Raw genomic sequence first — 24440 nt, forward strand, 5'->3', positions numbered from 1 at the left:
TGACCTGAGCTCAGGGTTGTAGCTTCTCCAGGGCAGCTTCAGCACGAGGTCGACCTGGAAAAAGAAGGACTGGTGCCCTGGTGCCTCTGAGCCTTGGAAAAGAGTGTCCTGAGGGCCCCTAGTTAGGAGGGTGCGAGTAGAGAGGCAGTGCTCAGACGGTGCTCCCTCCGGAGTGCGCTTCTTTTCTTTTCAGCCTCCCTGGAGAGACCTCTCAGGCCAGAGAACACCTGGGGACACAGATACAGCAGGAGTCTGCTAGGAACATCTGCTAAGAGAGTGTTAGAGAGGTCCCTCACTGGAGCATCAGAGCAGATGTGAGGTGGACTTTTCCTGGCCAGTGCCCATCTGCGAGAAGGAAGTTACCAGGCATATCTCAGGCCTCCATTAGTCTTCTGAGAACCCTTTAGCTCAGAACACGGGGAGAATCCAGCACTTCTGAACAAGTAGAAAATGCCAAAATCAGGGCCCCACACCTGGGATAGAGATCACAGGTGACAGAAAAATATGGAAAGACATTTTAAGATTCAAAAGAAATCACTAGCTGTGAAGGTATAAACAGTGCTTCCGTGAACTAAACTCCAAAGCCCAAGTCCATAGATTAGTAAAACCCACATTTACTAAATTATAACCCAAATTATTGTATGCAGGTTCAGGCAACACATGTCATTTGGAGTTGAGTTCCCAAGTTTGCTCTCCTTAAGGACATGAAATCAGAATTTTCAGCCATGGAATGAGAGCCCTTTCATTTGAGATAGGAGTCCAATATCTAATGTTAATGACAAAACATCAAAAGAATGAAATAGTGGAATAAGATCCAATTACAGTGGGGCTTAGAGTCTGCAGGAGGTTGACCATATTTTTTGCAATAGAGAGAGTACTTTACACACCAAGTGAGAGGTCCAAGTGTGATGGAATAGAGGGAGAGAAGAGAAGGGGAGAATTGCATTTAAGGTGCTCTGGAGTCTGTGAGGGTCTAGCTGCTCAATGCCAACCTAAGAGCAGCTCCTCCATGCACCTGGGCCAGATGCTGACGTCCTGGTACCAGTCCTCTCACACTACCCTGAACTGCTGGGCTTGTGCTGTTTCCCCTGCTGCAGTGAACAGCAAATATCTCGTAGATGGAACCTGGAGACCCAAGGTATCTGCCATAAGTAAATGTCCTGTATATGTGTCAGCTGCCGTCTTCAAACGTAACCTTACATATTAGCAAAGAAGAAAGTACCCACAAAAATGATATGCTTTCCCACCTACAACAATGTTTAATCTCCATGCTGAAAAGTCGCATTTGAATTTTTCCCCATGCCACTTAAAATTAGATGACAAAGTAGAAACCCAGTCATGGAAATAAAAAGGCAGAGGTGCAGAAGCACTGGCTTGTGAGGAGTATGCAGCACCCGGATATCACAGGACAGCAGAACTCCTAGCCCTGTGGGGAGGCAGTGGCCCACAGTGATGTAAAAGTCCCACTTAGTGATTGATCACACTCCAATAGGGCGGTAAATGTTGAACAAGGGAGAGGTGAAAGGGGTAAGGGAGAGTGCAGTTATAATTCTCTATAATGAGGGCTGGGGAACATACACTCATGGATGGGAAATTTTAAGTAGCTATGTTTATTATTACTTTTTTTTCCAGCAATCTTGCAAGAGGCAGAAGTGTGACATTTGAATTGAGTGAGCCGAGCAAGTAGGTGGGTTGGTGAGGAGCCCTTCTCTTGAGGCAGGCCTCTGGCTTGTCAAGGAATGGCTGGTTCCACCGCTGGGCCGTGTTTACTCTTTCGCTTCGAGGAAAAGGGTTTCTTGAGGGAACAACTTTACCTCCAATAATGATTTATTTGGGTCAAGCTGGGTTACCTAAAAAGAAAGAAAACACATATTCAAAAGACCAAACACTATTTTCTCCATGTGATACTCAGATCCTAGCCAGGCACACCAATTTTGAGCTTACTATCTACTTGAGCCAATCTGCCAGTGTTTGCACATCTATTATCTGATTTGATACTCAAAATAATCCTGTGATGTAGGTAGGTGTTGGTATTCCCACTTTATATGTGAGGAAACCAGGCTCAGAGAGGTCAGTCTCATCACTGAGTGGAGAAGCTAGCATTTGATCTCAGGACGTGGTTCAGGAGCCTCTGGGCCTCCTTGTGGGCATGTGTAGGGGCCTCGCCCCCTGCAGAGCTCAGCTAGGCCAGCAGAACAGGAGGTCCTGAGGAATGGCTGCTGGTGAAATAACTGGTTAGCTCCTGACAGTAGGGAGGATCTTCCTGGTGACATAAGGGTTAACCCTGGGGGCTGACCTTCCTGCCAAATCTACTTACTACAATGATAAATATCTCCTCTGCTGAGGAGAGGCACCAGCGGGAGGCATATCATGATCTCCTCATTGGGAGGAGGGAGCAGGGGCTATACAGCTTGAAAAAAATGAACCAGTAGCATCACATGACTCTGTTTTAGAAATAAAGTCACTGTTTTAGAACATGAACTACAGAAAATAAAGGTAGACAACATCTTTTTGGCTCGGGGGAGAGTTGGCTAATCACAGGGATTCTAAATCAGGTTTATGGGCACTTAGGCTGGAGCAGGGATGGGATAAGCAGGTTTTCTGAGTTGGGTGAGAAAAAGAAACAAACAAAACTCTCCTCTTTATCAAAAGGGAAATACTGGTTTAGTGGAAAGGACAGTGGGATTTGGGACCAGAAATATTCTGGTTCAAATCACAGCTGTGTTGGCTATTAGCTTTGTGACATTGGAGTTAGTATCAACTTGCAGGACTGATGTGAGGATTAAATGAGAAAAAATATATAATTAGCACAGTGGCTGGCACAGAGCCGGTGTTCAATGATGGCTGCTGTGTGTGTGAGCCACTATAAGACGGTCAGCCATAGCTAAGTGGGCAGCTCTGAGAGTGCATGACAGGAGACCAGGCAGCCCATTATTAGATATGGGAGTTTGGGGCCCTGTGGATGAGCACCAGAGGCAGGCAATCTTGTCCTCTGCTCAACTCAAGCCACACCTAATGAGATGGCTTCACGGTCTTCGCCTACCCCGAGAGGGAGGTGGAGCTCTGGGGGATGAGTGTCACAGGCAGGCTGGCGAGCTGAAGGAGGTACACTATCGATTGTATCCAGGTGGAAACCTGGTATGCCCAGGAGGGTCATTAAGGAGACACATTTGCCTCCAGAATCTTCTGTGCTTATAAGGAACCCAGAGAGAAGCGCTATACTGGCTATCTCTTGGGTTCTGGACAGATGGGCTGGCAAGGCGGTGGGAAGGGCTAGTCTGTCTGTCTTCCAATGCACTGGGGGCAAGCTGCTGGCAAATGTTTACCCACTTCCCCAATTAACGTACAATACTGCGCTGGCTTCTGTCAACAAACAGAGCTATGCTGCCTCTGCCTCCTACTAGTTGGCATTTTCTGTCCAGCTGCTTCCGCTATTGTTCTTAATTAACATGCCAGAGCTCTTCCGGCATCTTCTACTTTGTTATTTGTGGTTTGTAAATATGATGTTTGCTGGGAGATACCAAAAAATCAAAATAGTGCCAGAATTGTGCATACCAGCAAGAAGATATTCTAGTAAGCAGATGAGGTTGAATCTCGGGCCCAGTTTCCATCTTGCCTGAGTTGTCAATAGGCAAGGTTAGAGGTTCAGAAAAATACCCAATTTCCTCACAAGGAATCCAAGTTTATAAATTTTATATACTTTTTTTTAAAAAAAGATTTATTTATTCATACAGAACTGGGGTACAAGCAGGAGGTGCAGGGGCGGTGAGAGGATTCACCAGAAACAGAGTGGGGAGCAGAACAGGCCGACTGATGAAATACACTGCTGAGGGGAGCAGCGGGTGGGTCAGGAGAGGTCTGCTGTGCTATGTGGGTCAGCTCTGGGGCGGGGGTTGAACTCGCACTGAAGTGGCTGCACTATCTTATAGTGCTGCGTCCTAACCCTTTGCGCCACCAGGGAGGGCCCACAATTTTATATACTTTTAAGGAAAACATTCAGATGACATAAAAGAACTCAAAGACAAAAATACCTTAATATGTAAAATACAAAATTTACAACAAAAAAAGTCAATATAGAACTCTGTTTTTGAACCACTTAAATATCACTATACTACCTTTAAAACAGATCAGAATTCTTCATTGATAGTTCAAAAATAACTCTAAATGTGTAGCAGAAACATTTCTACATGAGTTTCATGTCTCTGGAGAAATGTTTGCAGAAGATACATAAAGTTCTGGTTGGAAGAAATAAGTTTGTCATTTGGTGGCACCCTAGATCTCTGTGGTTCTCTCCATTACTTCTCTTCTGTATTGCCATGGAGAACTAGACATGCGCTAAGACGAGTAATCAAAAGAAGAGGGAAAGAATTGGACAGGAAGAAACATTGCTGTCAATATTTGCCAACTGATTATCTAGGGAAGTTTTGTGAATCATCTAACAAAATAGCTTTCTCAAATAGTTAACCTCATAACAATAGGAGAAATTTCCATTCACAAAAATAACAAAACTTACAAGACATGTAGATATAATGTTAGTGAGAAAAGTGCAAAATATTTATGGGGGAAACTATAACATTTTACTGATGTACATAAAATAATTTCTAAATAAATGGAGAGATACTAAAGGATATAAAAAAAAATTCTAAAATCTCTTGAATACCTATGGCATGTCAGACACTTCAAATGTTACCTCATTTAATCCCGAGAGCAACCACAGGGGCACATGACCAAACTGAGGCTCAAGGTGGTGCCACTTGTTTAAGGCCACGTGGTTAGTAAGGGGTTGTTTGGATAATACAGCACAGTGTTCAAAAATAGTGAAGCTAATATAGAGTCAAATCCCAGCTTCTGTCACAGAAGACCCTGAAGAAGTTATGTAGAATCTCTACACAATGGAAATAATAATAATCTCCTTTATAGATTACTGTGATTGTTACGTGGAATGCCAGTGGCCTTCCCCAGCCAGTCAGTGCTCAGGTGGTGCTGGTGATTGCAGTTAAGTGCACTCTCAATGCTGACAGGTTCTTGGAAACTGCCGCAAAACTATGCATAATGTAGGCACGTCTTCCAATAACATTTGTTTAGTTCAACAGTCGCTAGAATTGTTTTTCTCTTATTAATGTGATAACAAAACAACAGTGAGTAAAGAATTACTTACTGGAGTTGCTGCTGTGCCAGAGCTTTGCCCTAGGAAGAGGCACTGGTCTAACGTCAAAGCATGCACTCTTGCCCCGAGCTGAGGCCTGTCCCAGGCTGGCTTTCTTGTTTCTACCTCACTGCCCAGCAGAAGTGTTCCCTCTTCCCGGATGCAGCAATGTCTTAATATTTGGAGACAATCCCTCTCTAGCTTGAGTAGGACTGTGCCACCAATGGGCAGCTTCACAGCAAACAAGTGCGTTGGGGCTGCCCCCTTCTGGGGCCCCAGGGCACATGTAATACTTTTTTTTCTGAAGGTTATTTCGGACAGGAATTTCAAAGTGAATAAAGACAATCTGTTTCCTTTCGCACTTGTCTGACATGCATGAAGAGACCAGGGAGGTGGTGGTGGTGGGATCTAGGATACCATGCTTCTTCCTAGCAATATAGTGGCCATACTGTGAAATTATCCCACAGCGCTGTGAGTCCTGTTCAAGAAGACTGTAGAGCATGTCAGTGGCCTGGGATAGAAAAGCCTGAAAACCATGTTCTCTGAGATATGACTGAAGAGTTGGAGATGTCCTTCCTACTGGTGAGAAAATGCTGAAAAGCGGTGGCGCATCTGATAAAGGGTGTCAGCCCTCTCTGATAACAAATAGGACAAGTAGGCAGAACAGTGTCCTGTGCAGCTCCAGAGGGTGGGGTTGGGACCAGTAATGTAAAATTGCAGGGAAGCAGAACTCAGTTGGTCAGAAAGAACTTTTTAAGTGGCAATGGCAGAAGTAGTGGCTTCTGCTTCTATTTCTTCTATCTCTTTTCCTCTCCCTTCTATTCCTGACAGCTTTCTTGTTCTTCATAGTGACCAGAGTAGCAACTATCATTTAGTGAATATCTACCACATGGCTAGAACCATGCTAAGTACGTTGTGTACAGTACCATAACTAGTCCTCAAAACATTCAAGTGAGGTAAAACTAAAAGATACCATGGACTATCTTGCCAAGATAGTAGGTAGAATAAAATTTCAAACTCAAGCATGTCTGACTCCAATGCGCTTCATAACCAGAACTGCCTTGGGACAATGGAGAAGGCAGGAAAGAGGTGAGCGCACTATTGTTCCTTGCTACATTCGAATAAGCACTTGCTTGAAGATGATTATGATAGTTAATATTTATTGAGCACTTACTTTGTACCAGGCATATTCCAATTATTTTACATTTTTAAAATAATTTAATTTTCATAATAACCCTCTGAAGTAAGTTATCTGAGGTAGATACATATATATCTGCCAGAGGTGTTGCTGAGAACAGGATTCACAGAAAGAAGTTGTATGAAATGACCCTGAGGGTATTTCTAACCAAGCTTCCAGGATATAAAATCTTCACTTTAAGAATGGCAAAAGATCAAGGGTCAGGAAAAAAATCCTGAAATGTTTATAAAATACGAATACAAAAACCCAATCTGAGCTTGTGTCCTGCCATTTACTTGGGACTTTACTGAATTATTGACTCTCAAAATCAACAGAGAAGCTACCCTTTGGGACTCCTTGGGGGAGGGGAAGTATTCTCAGATAAGAGGTATGGTCTGATTTTGTCTATATTAGAAAAGGAAAACCAAACTTCTTGACATTTTATTCATTATACTTAGGAAACCCGAATGGATATATAATTTTCTCATAATACTATTATTTTAGCAAATTGGTTTTGTGAACATGTTTATGTTAGCAAAAATGGGACATGTTCTCTGCCAAGCAGAGCTTTTCTTTCTATATCAGTTTTCTTAGGAACAAGAACTTTCATATACATCTTATTTCTAATACTTTCCTGGGCTTCGTTTCCTTTTCTAAAAATGTGTAACACTGCAGTTGAGACAAATGTGAATCAATGTGACAGGTTCTCTTGGTCACACTGAGTTAGCCCCAGATTGTGAGAGTGGGAAGTTCCAGAAATGCCAAATAGCCTAACCCTTTCATTTCACGGGTGGTTAGCCAGCAGCTCAAAGAGGTCAAATGATTTGGCCCAGGTGACACAGTTGACAAGCAGCAGATACAGTTTTTCTACTCCAGGGTTTCTGCTTTTCCTTTTGGAGTTCTTTCTATTCGTACTACTCTGCTTCTCACTTTTTAAAAATACCTGTATACAGTATACTACCACTACTCGACTGGGAACTACCTAAGGAAAAAGTCAAATACTACTGAAGATAATAGTAGCAGCAATATACACAGCACTCGGTAGTTTTTAAGATATTTACACAAATATTAACTAATAATCTTATAGGTTAGGTATTATTATCAATCCTTTTTAGCTTACTTAGTTTTGCTATACCATGCTGTTAAGATTGAATGCAGTCTGGGTCTAATATTTTACATTTAGAAAAAATGCAAGGTTCAACAAATGGTGCTGAAATAACTGAATATTCTCAAACAAAAATATTAATCTAGATACTGTTCACAAAAACTAACTCAAAATGGATCACACACTTACATGTAAAACACAGAACTATAAAATTCTTAGAAGATAGAATGGGAGAAAACTGATATGACCTTGGGGATGGTGATGTCATTGTAGATAAAACATCAAAGCCACAATACATATAAGAAATAATTGATAAGCTGGACTTCATTAAAATTAAAAACTTTTGTTCTGTGAAAGACACTGTCAAAAGACTGAGAAGACAAGTCACAGACTGGGGGAAAATATTTGCAGAAGACATATCTGTTAAAGAACTATTACCCAAAATATACAAAAGAACTCTTAAAACTCAACAATAGAAAACTAATAACCCAATTAAGAAATGGGCCAGAGATCTTAAAGATATCTCACCAAAGTAGACAGGTAAATGGCAAATTAGCACATGAAAAGATGTCCCTCATCATATATTATCATCATATATTAAGACAACAATGAGCTACTCCTACACACTTATTAGGATGGTCCAAATCCAGAACAATGACAATACCAAATGCTACCAAAGATGTGGGTCAACAGAAACTCTCATTCCTTGTTGATGGAAATGCAAAATGGTACAGCCACTTTGGAAGACAGTTCAGTGGTTTCTTACAAAACGAACCATATTCTTATTATGTAACCCAATGACACTTTTTAGTATTTACCCACAGGGGCTGAAACCTTATGTCCACACAAGAACCTGCTGCTTGCCAAAACTTGGAAGCAACCAAGATGTCGTTCACTATGTGAATAGATAGACTATGGTACATCCAGACCCTGGAATATCATTCAATGCTAAAAAGAAATGAATTCCCAAGAGGACTGGAGGAAACTTAAATGAATGTTCTATTCATTACCACTGGTGAAGGAAACCTACCTGAAAAGGCCACCTACTTACTGTATGGTTCCAACTATATGACTTTCTGGAAAAGGTGCAAACAGCAAAAGACCTTTAGTTTGCAAGGGTTGGGAGCTAGGGGGGAGTGAATAGGTAAAGCATAGAGGACTTTTTAGCACAGTAGAAACATTCTGTATGATACTATAATATTGGATCCGTATCATTAAATATTTGTCCAAATAAGAATGTATGAGACCAAGAATGAATCTTAATGTAAATTATGGACTTTAGGTGATCATGATGAGTTAATGCAGTTCTCTCTGTAGCAAATGAAACACTCCCATGGAGGATGCTGACAATGGGGAACTGAGTGTGTGGGGTGGGGGACAGAGGATATGGAACTCTGTACTTTCTGCTCAATTTTGCTGTGAAACTAAAGTTGAGCTAAAAGAATTAGTCATAAAAATAATAGGCTGAATTTTTTTTTAAAGGTTCCAATGAATTTTAACAACTTATGGCACCTGGTAACCATGCCTTAGGAATCAGGCCTACTCTGCAGATTAAGAAGCTAGACCCAGAGGTTGGATTTGCCTATGTGTACACAGTGTAGGTGGTAGAGGCAGAACCAGAACCCAGGGATCTGACCTGGTTCCCCATAATTTCCACTCAACTCCCCCATTTCCCACAAGTGTCCTAATGGGGTTCTTTCTCACTCCATCAGTTACAGACAACCTTGGATTCAGTGTGTGCGCTGGAGAAGCACTAAAGCACCAAGAGCTTCTCAAAATATATTCTTACTTTCAGAGTAAAACTTGCATTGTATAAATTTTAGCATCTTCAAAGGGAGAACAGCTCTGTTCTCAAATTTCCTCTGGTATTTGTCTCATCTCTGGTGACCAGTAACTCCACCCCACAGTGCTGGCAGCAATGTGAGCAGAGGAGCCCTGCACAGGCTGACTCAGAGCAACCCTGTGCCACACTGGCAGAAAAGTTGTATTTCGTAGCCTATATAGAGCACATACTGGAACTTCATCTGATCCCTTTCTCCCTCATTGCGCCTCTCACTGAGGTAAAAGGCCCTATCCTCTATATTAGACAGAGACAGACAGAACACACAGACATGCCACGATGAAGTTCCCCAGGAATAAGGAAATTCACTCCTTTTGTCACAGACCTTCAGTAAGCCTTCCCTTCACCTATCAGCACTGGGCAAACTCTCTCCTTGGTGTTCCTCTAGACTGACTGCCAACGTGGTACCCAATCAAAGATTGTCAGGGACAGATATATGGGTTCCAGTTCTGGCTCTAGTGGTGCAATTTTGGGCAAGACATTTCTCAAAGGTTTAAATTTTTGTATTAAAAAATGTTACTAGGGCCCTCCCTGGTGGCACAGCAGGTTAAAGCACAGCACTGAGAAGCCAAAGCCACTTCAGCATGAGTTCGATCCCCGCCGCGGAGGTGACCCACATGGTGCAGCAGACCTCTCTTGACCCACCTGCTGCTCCCCTCAGCAGTGTACTTTGTCAATCTGCCTGTTCTTCTCCCCATTCTGTCTCTAGTTAATCCTCTCATGGCCCCTGCACCTCTGGCCTGTACCCCAGTTCTATATGCATAAATAAATAAATCTTTAAAAAAATGCTATTAATGATTCAATGGAATCAATTGGGCTACAGTTGGGCTATGGAAGTAGAAACATTGGGCTCAAATTCTAGCTCTCAGTCATGCCAGTGAGATGCTCAGAGTTCCAGTTCTTTTCTCCATTGCGTAAAAGGGTTGTTGAAGAGACTAAAGCAGCTATGAAGAGCCTGAAACATGGAGGCTGTTAGGACTCGATGCCCTCTTTAGGCCTTAGTAGATGTGTCCTGTGACCTAGGGATGGACACTTACATTGGAGTCCCATAGCTATAACTTCCTAGCTGTCTGTGACCAGAGGTAAGTTACTCCCCTTTCTGGTTCATTGTTTATTTATAAAATTGAGACCATTTTTGCTGTCTAGTTTTGTTGTAAGGATTTAATAATATGAGGCTTCTAAGCCATGGAACATTTATTTCATACTCACAGATGAAGGGACTTCTCACATGGGTAAGATGATGCCTACTTGTTTGGTTAAAGTGGGACAGAATACTTGGAGCCAATCTATTTTCTTGTCACAAGGCACAAGGACTGCCATGCCAAGGACTGGGTGGGAAAGTCTCAAATTGAGGAGCACAAAGAATTACTCAGCAAGCCTCTTGGCTACAAACCTCAAAACCACAATCTCTGATCAATGTTTTCAGTAATAAAGGAGATATTTTTGTATGTACCCACCTAGGTCTTTCAGTTGGTCTTAAGTCTGTCTTGAACTAGTTATGCAAAGGGTATTACTTAATGGCCCTTAGTAAGCAAGTTCTTAACAATATGATGTGATCTGATATTAGGACAACAGCATTTTTTCCTTGAAGTCTGTGAGGCCTTGATTAGAACATGAGGAGCTACCCAGTCAGGGCATAAATCAATTGTAAAATTTTCATCCATAGTGTACAACTGCAACACAGTTTATTCCTAATGAGATGCTTCTTTAAACTCTAGTTATTTCAATACAAAATGAATATGCTAATAAATTTTCTTCTGAATGTGTGTACATAATGACTATTTTTTTTTTGCCCCCAAAGCACTTTCACATGTATTATCTAACCTCTAAGAAACTGGACTAATTAATCCTCATTTTTTTTAAAGACTTATTTTATTTATATGCATATAGAACTGGGGTACAGGCTAGAGGTGCAGGGGCTGTGAGAGGATTCACCAGAGACAGACTGGGGAGCAGAACAGGCAGATCAATGCTGAGGGGAGCAGCGGGTGGGTCAGGAGAGGTCTGCCATACCATGTGGGTCACCTCCCTGGCCAGGGCTCAAACTGGCATTGAAGCAGCTTCTCCATGCACTTCACAGTGCTGCACTTCAACCCTTTGTGCCACCAGGAGGGCCCTATTTATCCTCATTTTTAATGATGAGAACACTAAAGTTTAAATAGGGACATTACTTACATATGGTCATACAACTAGAATTGGTGGAGCTCACGTATGAACCTAAGTCTTCTTACTTCAAACCTTAAGCTCTTTCTGGCCAATGAAGCAGCATAAGGGCTTCACATGGAAGTTTCCAGATCACAGTAAAGGCGAACATATTTGCTTTTATTCATAAATAGCATTTATCTTAAATTTCAGAGAACAACTAGCCTTTTTGGCATGCTATGTGTATCCTGTTAGTTTCTCTGTTAGAAACACATGCACACCAGCTATCATAAGTTTAAAGAAATAAGTATGTCCTCACTACCAAAATAGTTACTACTTTTCATTTTTAAGGACCAGGCACTACATTAGTTATTCTACATTATTACCAAGTACATGTTCACAACCAGCTTATGAGACAAGTATTCTATTATTCCCACTTTATAGATGAATCTGAGGTCCAAATAATTAGGGGCTGTGCACAAGATCACACAGCTGAAAAGCTAAGGCCAGAGTCTACACCCAGGTTTCCGGTCTATTTTTGATGCATTGCCTCTTAACCGCTGAGCCAGCTTCTAAACAGGGGCGAGTTAAGATGACTGAGAGGCCTTCCCATGAGCATGAAGAAACAGGCGCTCTGCAGCTGTGTCAAGGCTGATGTCCCTCATATGGACTTTGTGTTCCCCACAGGAGAACAGGCTCTTTCCTAATACTGTCAACATGCTCCAACAGCTAACTGTTCATGCAAATGCCTTTTGATGAACTGGGAATCCCTGAAGAGGGTAGTTTCCCCAACAAAGTATGAGGGAATGAATTTAAGAGCCGATCTGCTGATCAAGGTGTGGAAAGGCTTTGGTAACATCCTGTGAGGACTTTAGCAAGCAAAAGGGATTGATAATCACAAGGTGGCTGTAGCCATCTGCTCATAGCAACTTCTCCTATACCTCTACTGCAGATGATAATGTGACTCCAAAAGGAATTTTCAATGTGGAAGCGTCCTATTATGGGACTACTCTATGGCTTATTCTCACCCCAGCCTCCTGTGCAGTTTCTGGATCAATCTGTGTCACTGAATCACAAGAAAGATGTACCACAGGGTGAGGGTTTCCAGGAAACATGGACATATGCTCCTCTTTCCATTACTGAATTGTGGTAGAACTGAGGAACTGGAGAAGTTGGTGGGCTGCAAAGCATAGGGTACCAGCAGGACATTTATTTTCTTGACTTTTTATAGGTGGGAAGGGAGAATTAAAGTTAAAAGAAGACGAAAGGGAACTAAGACTAAGGTGACAATGGGACAGAAATTTTATCTTGTAGACTGCCCCAGTTCTTCTTTGTTTTCCATAATAATGATAACAACATTTATTGGAGCTGGCTAGGAGCTATATGTCCTAAGTGCTTTATAAATACTATATAACCCTTTGAGGGTAGTGCAACTACCTATATTTTCAAAATGCGGAATAGAAATTCAGAGAGATTATATAATCAATCTCAGAATCACAGACAAGAAGTGTCAGAACAAGGGTTTTAAAGCTAGCTTTGATTCTAAAGTCTGTGGTCTTCAGCACACATGATCACCTGGGTTGTAGTCACACACTGGATTATTTATGCTAAGTCTCTTCAGAGGACTATCTCCTTCATTTAACTGAAGTACATCTCTGTCCGTAATAGTTACGTTACCACCTCTGGCAATGTGGATAAATTTCACTCATCAAACTCCTCCTTTATCCCAACCTAGTGATTGGGATTAAGAGTTGAAGGGGTCATCTCTAAAACAGATGGGGACAGAAAAGACCAATGAGTAGAAAGAACTTTCCCAACATTACTTAGCATTCATTGCAGATCTAGGACCAAACTGAGATTTTTTTCATTCCTAACCTCTGCCTTTAGGTGGGTTGCTTCAAGAGGCCACTAATTCCAAAGTGTCACTAATGTCAAACAGACCTCAAACTCAGCACACTGTCAGGAAGATCCTGAACACCATCCGAAGATGTGGCCCTTTTCTGGTATTGGCATCCCCAATGGTGGCTTGGACCACTGTATTATTAAACAACAATTATTAAACAAGGAATAGAGGGGCTTCTTATGATAGGGATAGAATAGGTAGGGAAGGAGAAAGCCCCTTTTGTCTAACAACTGAAGATCCAAATCTACAGGATGAATATACACATCAGAGAAAAGAACAGAAAGTTTAAAAAGAATGAGAATAGATACATCTTCTCATACTGGGAACCAGTTTCCAAGATCAGTCCCTTAGGTTCTAGAAGACACATTTTAAATGAAAGGAAATACTTTTAGAAAGTGGTTTGCAAGCTCACTGTTCCTGAAAGGTTAATAAACAGGGTATAGTAAAATTCATGAATGAGGATTCTGGAATGTGGCGAGAGAAACAGTGTAATTTAGCCCTAGGGATGTGCCCGTTACAGGTGTGCTAGGGTACTGGTCTCCTCTTGCCTGGAGCTCAAGGCAGCTACCGTCCTCAGTGCACTGGGCTGCCTCTGATCTTATGGCCTGGAAAAACTGCTCCCATGAGGCACACCCACATTTTAAATGTATGTGGTGATTTGAAAAAGGCTGGAAAGCACTGATCGGGGGGACAAGTTTCACATTCAGAGTCTGATATCATGCAAGACAGCCAGCCCTTGAATAAAAGATTCTTAGGGTCCCTCTGATAAAAGACTGGTCTATAACACTAAACAGTGTGTTCAGAACGGGGACCTAAGAGACGAATGGGGGAAACTTGTTATCTCAGTCTAAATACCTGAGACATCCTGATTACTGTTTGCCCTAGAGTTTCACCACCAGACATGGATTAAGTGTTCATTAAGGAGGTTTTAAGAAAAACACTGAGTTTTGAATCCTGGCTATGTATGGATGTTCTTGAGCAAGTCATTTAACGCCCAGAAAAATTCTCGTTTGTAAGCTGAAGACAACATGGCCCAACACTGAATAGCCCATTTCCCTCTGGGCCACTCATTCCCTCACATTGCCACTGGAGAGAGTTGAGCAAAATAGCTGACCCTTTCTCTCTGCTACTTACAGTTGTTACACATTCCTTACTGCAACAGGACAGTTCCCTTTTGCTTTGGTCTTACTTTCACCATTTGTCAATGGATGGTGTTTCTGGCAAGGCTCAAAATAGACCTATCATGGAAGACACAATTGAAAAGACAGTTTGGCGATAAACCATGAAGGACGTAAATGTCTTCTTAGGCTTAACTTAAGCTTTTGAAAAAACTTTCTCTCTGGCTTCAGAGACATGTGGAGTGGCAGGCTAGATGTGCTCTTGAGGCTCAGTGGCGAGGGAGGAGTGAGCATTTTGAACGCATTTTAATACTCAGGCAGGGCCTCGCGAGCTGGAGCCTGCGTAACTGCTTGCAAACACCGCTCAAGAGCTGGAGCTTTGAACAGGAGTTAAAAGAGTTGAGTCCCTAACGACATACAAAAGACTTGCCGTGTGATTTATTCTGATGTATTTACTTATCCAATTACCAAAACAGCAGGAGATCATTAAATTTTCTAGTTACCAGATGCAGCACGTTTAATATCTTAAATGTTACCAAGGCTCTCTCTGAGCTATTTTGATATTACATTTCATCCGCCCAAAGGCTTATGAAACTGGAAGGCAAGAATCATGAACAGAGCAGGTGTGTTCTTTGAAGACTGGTCCAGCAGGTGCCTGTACAATACCAAACTTATACCAGAAACTTGCAAACTCTTTCTTGGATTTAAGGGCAAGTATCATGATGAGAAACTAAGTACTCAGGAGAGAAGATGCCAAGAGAGTGGTACTTGAAGGTGGCTGGAGATTGCATTTACCTGGTCATGCTCGTTCCTATCAGTTTGATCCCAATGTTCATAGTCAAGACTCAAGAGCAGAGGAGGGAGAAGGAAACAAGCGCCTCTGGGAGTCTGCAAACCTGGCTCCTGCCCCTACCGTACTGTTTCCGACTAGCTGTGTAATCTTGGACAAGTGGACTTCCCCTGATTTCCCTTGTCTGCTACAGGATGTTAACAGGGCTGTACCTCCTCACAGGTATGTTCTTCCACTGCACTTCACATGATGTCTCCTGCATAAGACTGAGCAACTTAAAGACTGAATTGTGTTAACTGTTTCTGTATCCCCAGCATCAGGCGATGCAGAATAAATGATCAAATCGGAATGGAGATCATAAAATGAGCAACATTAACACTGATGTTATTAACAACATTTTGGAAGTGGCAAGATAGATGTTTATTTTATTTTGAACAAAAAAAATTAAATAAATGAAATCTGGGCCTAAACTTTTTGAAAGGATGATGGGGCAACTTAACCCCATTCTTTTTATTTTTTATTCTTCTGATTTTTAAATATCATCCCTCACACATCCTATGTTCCCGATAATTAAGAGCAGTTCAGTATCCCTCAACCATGTCTTATGCTTTTCTTCCCTGAAACTTTGTTAATATTGTTTCCTTTACTGCACCTTCTCCCCAGTCTCACCTGCTGAGAACATACACACTTCAGGGTTTAGTTCAAATGCTAGTACCTCCATGAAACCAGGTCTAAGTGACAGAGCCTGAATTAATCTTTTTCCTATTTCGTGTGCCTTTCTCCCCATTCACTGGACCATGCGCTCCTGGGACAAAAAGTATCATATATGCTCCTTGTGGTTTCTTCCTCATGTGCCTATTCCACTGCCCTGTGTGGTCAATCCACATTTGCTGAGCTAACACCTTTGTTTCACCTTCATTGCCTCAGAAGAGGTAGCTGCCAACATCTGTGGGCAGATGCAAGGTCAATGCTTGAACTGGAATGCAGGCACTGGCTATGCTAACCTTGTCCTTTGCTAAAAAAAAAAAAATACTCTGATGCTTTCACCAGGCAAGGCAAACCACTTCTAGAGGATCTAGCTCAAAGGATCAGCTTTGTGTGTGTGTGTGTGTGTGTGTGTGTGTGTGTGTATGTGCCCCACAGTTTATTTTGCAATTTCTGGTCTGTGAGTCTGTCTCTCAGGTAGGGAGACTCATATGCAGAGGACTCACTGCCTCTCTTCCCAGAGCCTAGTGTGCTGCTGGAAACAGTATGGATTCAATGAATGTCTGCTGAGTGGCTGGCCTATTGAGGAAGGGAATGTAAGCGCCTTACTCTCCCATAGGAACTCCACACCCAAAGAAAGGGAGTCAAGAGCTGTAATCTCAGATCTCTTCCCCCAGCCTTGCTTCATCAATGGCAAGCATGTGGCTGATACCCCCAGGCCCCAGCTCCACCTCTGGCAATGGTTTCAGTCAGCCCTACTGCGCGACATAGTGACTGACAGTAAGTTTGCGTCAGTTGCCCTTTCAGAAGCGACAGATTTTTTCCCCTGTCTATTTAAACTGTTGTTGGAATTGGCTAATTAGAAGGATTTAAAAAATCTTAATACTCTAAACAGAGAAAACTGGTTCTGAATTATTAAGCAACATTTTCAATGCATCTGAATAACCTTAAGTGACTTAACTGCCACCTGATCCTAAGCTCTGGCTCAGATAAATAAATGTGAAATACTGTCAAAGCCCCAGCTTATAGCAGCCTCCAGCTACAGTAAATAAAAGCTTAAGTCCCCATAAACTGTCTGGGACAGAGATAGTCTCATATAAAAAGAGTGAAAGAAGATGATCTTAAATAAAGCCAATTGGACAGGAAGCCAATGCTTTTGTTCTAATTTTCAGAAGAGTTGTCAATGGGGCAGGTATTACCTACACTGAGGTCATTTAATCACAGAATCACAGAGTATCCGAGCTGAAGGAAGATTAAGATAGCATTTATTTCAATCTCTTCATATTTCAGATGAGGAATATAAGACCCAGAGAAGGATGTACGTTGCTTGAGATCACAATAAATGGCTGGAAGAATCACAATTCTACCCCAGGATACCTGACTCTCAGCTTAGGCCCCTTCCCACTATAACCTGTTTTACTGAGAGCGTCTGGCTGGAGATTGCAAAGTGAGAGGCTGACAACTGGCTGCCTTTTACACCTGAAAATGTTAAGCAGAGAGGTGACTTCTGGCACTTAAATCTCATACACTCCTGGATTTTTCTTCACACTTTGGACTTCTGCTTCCATGGCTCTGGAGGGGAGCAAGGAAGGGGAAAGGGGAACCAAGAATAAATGTCACGATGATGGGGGTCACTCTCTTGCCTATCCTCAAACCCTGAGGATAACATGAGTTTCTGCCTGGCAAGAATAAAAATACAGGCCTCCCTGAGGGCACAAGGGGTTAAGTTGCAGCACTATGAAGCCATCCATAGCCACGGCAGCACAAGTACAATCCCCGGCCAGGGAGGTGACCCACATGGCACAGCAGACTTCTCCTGACCCACCCGCTGCTCCCCTCAGTAGTGTATCTCATTAGATTTGCCTGTTCTGCTTCCCAAGCTGTTTCTGTGTATGCACAAATGGACAGGAACATTTTATTTCTTATTTAACTAGGCAAATTATTTCTTCAGTGCATATTACAAGGTCTGAAGCTGTGCTAACCACAGGATACACTAGTGTACAAGGCACCATTTCTCCCCTCAAGGAGGGCAGGGTTGAGGGCAAGATGCACAAAAGAAAGTGAAAAGCAAGTGATGGGGAAGCACATGACGGCAACAGCCCTAGGGGGTCCATTAGCTCCACACTCCTCTCTCCTCCTTGTCTTAATTGTTTGCTACACTCTAATTAATCATTTACTGACTTGTACTTTCATATACAATAAACCAAAATTAGTTCCTTACTGTGTGTCAAGTGCTATATACTAGGGAACTCTTGGATGAATTAGACGTAATCCCAAATAACTTCAGACTTGAAGTGCACAATCCTTTATTTGTTTAAAAAACACTTCGGGTTCTCCCTGGTGATGCAGCGGGTTAAAGTGCCACATGATGAAGCTCTCTGAAGCCACTACAGCACGAGTTCGGTCCCGGACAGGGAGCTGACCCACATGGCGTGGCAGACCTCTCCTGACCCACCCACTGCTCCCCTCTGCAGTGTATTTCAGTATATCTGACTGTTCTGCTCCCCACTTTGACTCTGGTGAATTCTCTTATCCACCCCACCTATGGCCTGTTCTCTAGTTCTGTAAGCATAAATAAATCAATCTTTAAAAACAAACAAAAAAATCCCCCACTTTTCTTCACTTTGTGTCTGTGTAAACTTGGGTAAACCATTTCTGCTTCTGCTTTTCCAAAGCTTCAAACAAGTTACTTTCCTTCCTTTACTAAATCTTAAAATAAGGGTATTTTTACCTCTCTTAGGTTAAAACATAGGCTAGAGGAAGGCCTGTTCACATAAAGCTTTGATATACAGCCAAGAGAGGAAAAAAAAAAAGAGAGAAAATTGGCCCTCCCTGGTGGCGCAGCGGGTTAAAGCACAGTACTAAGAAGCTAAAGCCACTTCAGCATGAGTTTGATCCCCGCCCCGGAGGTGACCACATGACACTGGCAGACCTCTCCTGACCTGCTGCTGCTCATCTCAGCAGTCTACTTCGACGATCACCTTGTCTGCTCCCCACTCTGTCTCAGGTGAAGCCTCTGACTGCCCCTGTACCTCTGGCCTGTACCCCAGCTCTGTGTGCATAAATAAATACATCTTTTAAAAAAAGAGAGAAATAAATTTGGAAATGCCAAAAAACAAAAACAACCTCCCCCCCCCCCCACACACACAACTTCAGGTTTGGGATTTAGTTGTAGCAATTAAACTGCAAGCCTTGAGGTGCCAGGTCTAGGTATAAAGCAGGGTGTAATCTGGGTGAAGTCAGCTGGGGCTGGAAATAGAGAGGGAGCTAGCACAGCGGTGAGGTTTGGGAGGATGTGGCACAGTGAGGCTGTGCTAATGCACTCTGGAACTCCAGCATTGGCTTTGCAAATTACAAGGAGTGTCTAGAAAAGGTTAATCTGCGCATATACACGTTAGCAGTTGTTTGTATTTACAATGGTGTTATTATACAGACTTTAGTGAGCAAAGCGTGTCTGAAGAAGCACCTGGAATACTGAGCATAGAACTAATGATTTTTTATTTATGGCTGGATGGAGTCAGATTGGATTGTATGTACAGCCTTCAAAAATTTATTTGATTTCTCATATAGCAATTTTGACTTGTATAGTGCTTTACAACACTTTTATAAAATTAAGTTCTGGGGCCAAGTAAGTCATTTTGGAAAGGTTTAAATATTTCATTTTATGTTCAGCACAGTATGGGGAAAGGACCTGGATTTGGGGACTCAAATACTGGTATTGTGCAACCTTGAGAAATTTAAGCTCTCTAAGCTTTTGTGCCCTTATCTGTAAAATGGGGATAATAGCTATCTTTCAAAAACTAATATGTCTGTGCACATACCAGGCACAAATATAAATGATTTTATTCATTGCCATCACTCTCTACTACTCTGAGTCCTTTGTAAATGGGGTAAAGGTAGATTTTGTTAAGGCTCTAAATTCCACTCAGCTTCTGTAAAATGGTTGCAATCACCTCACATGTATTTTAAAAACTCCTTTGTGTATTCCTTTAATTTGGTCAGGGGCAAACAAAGATAAATTTTCTTTCATGATATCACTGGTTCTCTCTGTGGGCCAGTAAGAGCCTCTCTACTCCTTGCCATTAATTTCATCATAATGACCTAGGTATACTGAACATTTACTATATGCTAATGTTTCATTAGTATAGCTTCATTTCATTTTTACAAAGCCCTGTGAAGTGTAGGTACTGTCATTATCCTTATTTCATAGAAAAGGAAACTAAGCTACAAAGAGGTTAAATAATTTGTCCAAAGTTAAAGAGGTAGGAAATGAAAGCACTGAGATTTATCCTCAGACTCCAGATCCAGTCTTTTAAAGATTTATTTATTTATGCATACAGAACTGGGGTATAGCCCAGAGGTGCAGGGGTGGTGAGAGGATTCACCAGAGACCAAGCAGGGAGAAGAATAGGCAGATTGATGAAGCAGCAGGCGGGTGAGGAGAGGTCTGCCAGGCCATGTGGATCACCTGCAGGGCTGGGGATTGAACTCACACTGAGGCGGTTGTGGCTGGCTTGCAGTGCTGCCTCCTTATCCGCTGCGCCACCAGGGAGGGTCCAGATTCAATCTTTTAACCACTAACCTATACTGTCTCTCCAGAATTCATCTCTTTCAATCTGCCCCAGTTACTGCCAGAAACATTTCCTGGTGGTAAGCAATTCTCATGTTCAAATCTCTTTATCCTCTATTGGAACGCGCCATCTAGCCTTCTCCTGGCACCCAGAATCCACAAATTCCAAAGTGAACCTGCTTTCTCATCTGTTTTCCTTGATTTCTGTACATGGTAACTACCCTCTTTCTAGTGATTCATGCAGGGAATCTCTCAGTCCCCTTTGACAACTTCTTCCCACTCTCCTCATCCAGACATGGCCAGACAAATCATCAAATCTCTCTAATTTCTTTCTCCATTGATTCTGCTGCCTCCTGTACATTCCCATTGCTGCCATTTTAATTTGGATTCCCACAGCCTGTTGTCTGGTTTCCCTTTTCCAGGCTGTGCCTACTCTAATCTTCCTGATACAAATAACCACAGGTTTGAGACTGAGGAAAAAGGCAGAAATGTGGAGTAAAAAGACCAAGATGAAGTCACTGTTTTGCAACTTATTAGCTATGTTAATTTGTTTAAAACATTCAGCAGCTCTACATCTAAATTCCTCATCTTAAGATAAGGGATAACACCTGGTTTGCTTAACAGGTTCAAATTTCCATTTGAATTGGTCTTGTGAAGGCAGGAACTTTATCTTGTACTCAAATAATATTTATTGGATTAATGCATAGAAAACTCTTCAGTATTTTTTAATCTTCTGTGTTATTTCCTTCCATGATGCACTTCATATCCTCAATTCTAGTCTTAGTAAACAGTATCTAATTCCCCAAACATATCATGCTGGCTTATATGCCTATGGTTTGGGGCATATTTCTTCTGCTTTGCAAATGATAATTCCTTTATAAAGTTTTTATTTTTAATTTTGAAAAAATCATAACTTCACAGATATTACAAAACCAGAATCTTCCACCCCGCTTGCCCCTAAATGATACCATCTCATATAACGGTAACATTAAAACAGGAAATTGACACTGAAGGCCTTCCTCATATTACACCAGTTTTTATGGGCATTCCTTTGAGTGTGTGTATGTGATAGTTTCATATAACTTATCTCATAAGCAATCTGTGAAACCACCACCATAATCAAGATATAGAATGAAACCAGGAACCCTACAGGCATGTTCACACCCCTACAACAACAGCCTTTATCTGTATTGCCGGGCAACTACTAATTTGTTTTCCCTCTTTATATTTTTGTCAATTCAAGAAAGGCATAGCCACATGTAATCATTTGTGATTGCCTTTTTTAATTCAGGGAAATGCCCTGAGAGTCACCTACAATGTTGCACATTTCAAGTGTTCCCTCTCTCCTTCCCTCTCTCCTTCCTTCCTTTTCTTTCTTTACTACTGATTAGTATACTACTATTTCTTTAAAAAATATTTGTTCAAGTTCTATTTCTTCTGTGATGTTCCAGTGATCTTCATATGGAACTAAATGCTCTACTGTTCCTTGAGTTTCCACTATAGCAGCATAACTATCTCAACATTTTTGGCCTTTTAATACTTTAATTTGTTTACTCACCCAAATAAATAAATAAGGCCTTGGTCACATCTTTGTGACATTAATGCCTAGCAAGCACCTTGTAAAAAAGACAAAATAAATTAGTGAATATAGACTAACAAACTGAATGTAAAAGTATCTTGAAAATAGAAAATGCTACTTAAGTGATCCTAAAAGTCACACAGCTCACATATTACAGTCAATCCTCATTACTTGATTATGTATTTGTGAAACTGCTTACTCATTATAATTTATTTGTAATACAAACATCAATGCTTGCAGCAACTGTACCAAGTCATTTGAGAACATGAGTGGAGTGGTGAAAAATTTGAGTTGCATGATGAACTTGTACCCAGCTGAGATCAAACATGGAAATACTCAGTCTTATTCTTTCTGTTCACAGTGTAAATAAACACCCTTGGGGGATATTTAGTGATGTGGTTTTTGCATATTTCTGTTTTCTGTTGGTGATTTTGCAGTCTAAAATGCCCCAAGCATAGCGCTGGTGTGTTATCTTACTGTTCCTATGTGCAAGAAGGCTGTGATGTGCTACATGGAGAAAGTGTGTGTGTTAGAATAGCTCCAGCCAGACACGAATTACAGTACTGTCAGCCATGAGTTCAGTGTTAACGAATCAACATTATATCTCCAATAAGGTGTCTTTAAAGAAATACACATGAAATAAAATTGTGTGTTAATTTGTTGATAAAAATTGGTGACCAGAGGATCATAAGACATTAACTCTGTATTTACTCTGGGAACAATGCTTATTTGCTTTTCAGTGTTTGTGGAACTTTATACAATATATCTACGTCATAATGAAAACAGAGTGTACCTCTGAGTTTTAAAATTATAGTTTCCCACAGCCTACAGAATCAAACTTTAATTTCTTGACCTCAGATATACTACACATCACAGCCTGCACACTGACACAAAGAGACCTTTGGTTTGGCCAAATCTGTGTTCATGCTGTGTCTAAGTTGGCAGTATATGCTCTTTGCCAGCTATGCTGATTTTCGCCTTTTCTCTCCTATTAGACTTGGTCATATAGGCCACGATTGTATCTTAATCACTACTATACTCGCCAAAGTATGTGCCTGGCATGCATACAGCTATCTGTCCTTTCTACCTGATCATCCATCCACTCACACAATTTAGTAAGCCCCTAAACTCTGGTAGGCCTGTGAAAATTCTGTGCCAGAAGCTGGTGGTATACATATAAAGGTAAATATGATGTATAAAGGCAAATACGATGTATGTAGCTACTGGCCCTAAGTAGGCATACATGGGGCAGGTCTGGAGGACCCTGACATATAAGCGAAGTAAAAAATTCTCAATAGGAAATAGGAAATTCTCATCCTGGAAAAAACGTCATGAAAAAATTTAGAAATATTCCAACTATTAAAGAAATAAGTTGGCTTGGTAAAGGAGAAAGAAGGTATCGAACTCTAGATATTTCCTTTTGAACATGACTCTCCACTTTTTGTAATTAGGCATATAAGGCACACTGTTTGATATACTTGAAAGCTGGTAATTTCCAAGCAGTTAATACGCGATGACTCTGTCTTCTTGAAACTAAATTGTAAAAGAAAAATAAATCAAGATAGAAAGGAGGGGTGGGGAGAGTAATAATCAACATTATCATCATAGCAGCTATGGGATTAAATTCTTATTGTGATAAATGCTACATATATTAACATTTTACATTCATTACTTCATTTAATGCTCCCATCAACCCTTTCAAGTAGAAAGTTACTACCATTTTCCAAAAAATTAAGTTATTTTTCTAAGATCACTCAGTGAAGAGTTGATCCAGAATTCAAGGCTGCACAGCCTGTGAACGCTGTTGTTTCAGGCTGCAATACCGCTGAAATATGATTGAAAAGAAGAGGTAGTGTTAAATAAATCATCCCTACAGTGTTGATTTATATTTGCTTATAAAACAAGCAAGAGAAAATAAATACCAACAACTTCCCCCTTTCTCTTAAATAGCCAGTTTGAACAAAGTATTTTCCCTCGGTAGAGAGGGAAAGTGGTTGTAGCCTCAAGGACACTGCAGGGGCACTGAGAGATCATTACAGATTCGGGGATAAGTTTACCTTGAATATGTTGGCACCTCAAAAACTAGAAGATAGCTATTTCCAGGGACTGCACTTCCCTCAGGTTCTTGAAAAACTCCTTTGAAAATATTGGATTAATTGGTGTTTGTTAGCATTTTGTTGAGGCTACTGCTGCCTTTCACTGCAGGACTAAATCGTTATAAAAAGGTGTGAGGCAAAGTCAATCGTTTAGAAGTTTCCTTACTTAGCGAGTTCTACATACATATTCAGAAGCCAACCCCACAGTGAACCTGAGATGTGAGTATCTTAAAAAAATAAAATTAAATGTGCAGAGAGGAGTTAATACA

The 24440-nt window shown here is 41.3% G+C and overlaps 1 protein-coding gene across 1 annotated transcript in view; it reads right to left on the reverse strand.

The window, feature by feature from the left end:
- Positions 1-1585: 1585 nt before the first annotated feature.
- The window catches only part of FAF1 (Fas (TNFRSF6) associated factor 1), a 305387-nt gene continuing 282532 nt past the window's right edge, over positions 1586-24440 (reverse strand). Inside the window, exon 19 of the mRNA XM_004678989.2 lies at positions 1586-1850. Coding sequence (XP_004679046.1) covers positions 1767-1850 — 84 coding nt within the window. The 3' untranslated portion in view covers positions 1586-1766. The remainder of the gene's footprint in view (positions 1851-24440) is intronic.

This window comes from Condylura cristata, unplaced genomic scaffold (genome assembly GCF_000260355.1).
Source record: "Condylura cristata isolate star-nosed mole 26May11 unplaced genomic scaffold, ConCri1.0 scaffold00008, whole genome shotgun sequence".
NCBI classification, from domain to species: domain Eukaryota; kingdom Metazoa; phylum Chordata; class Mammalia; order Eulipotyphla; family Talpidae; genus Condylura; species Condylura cristata.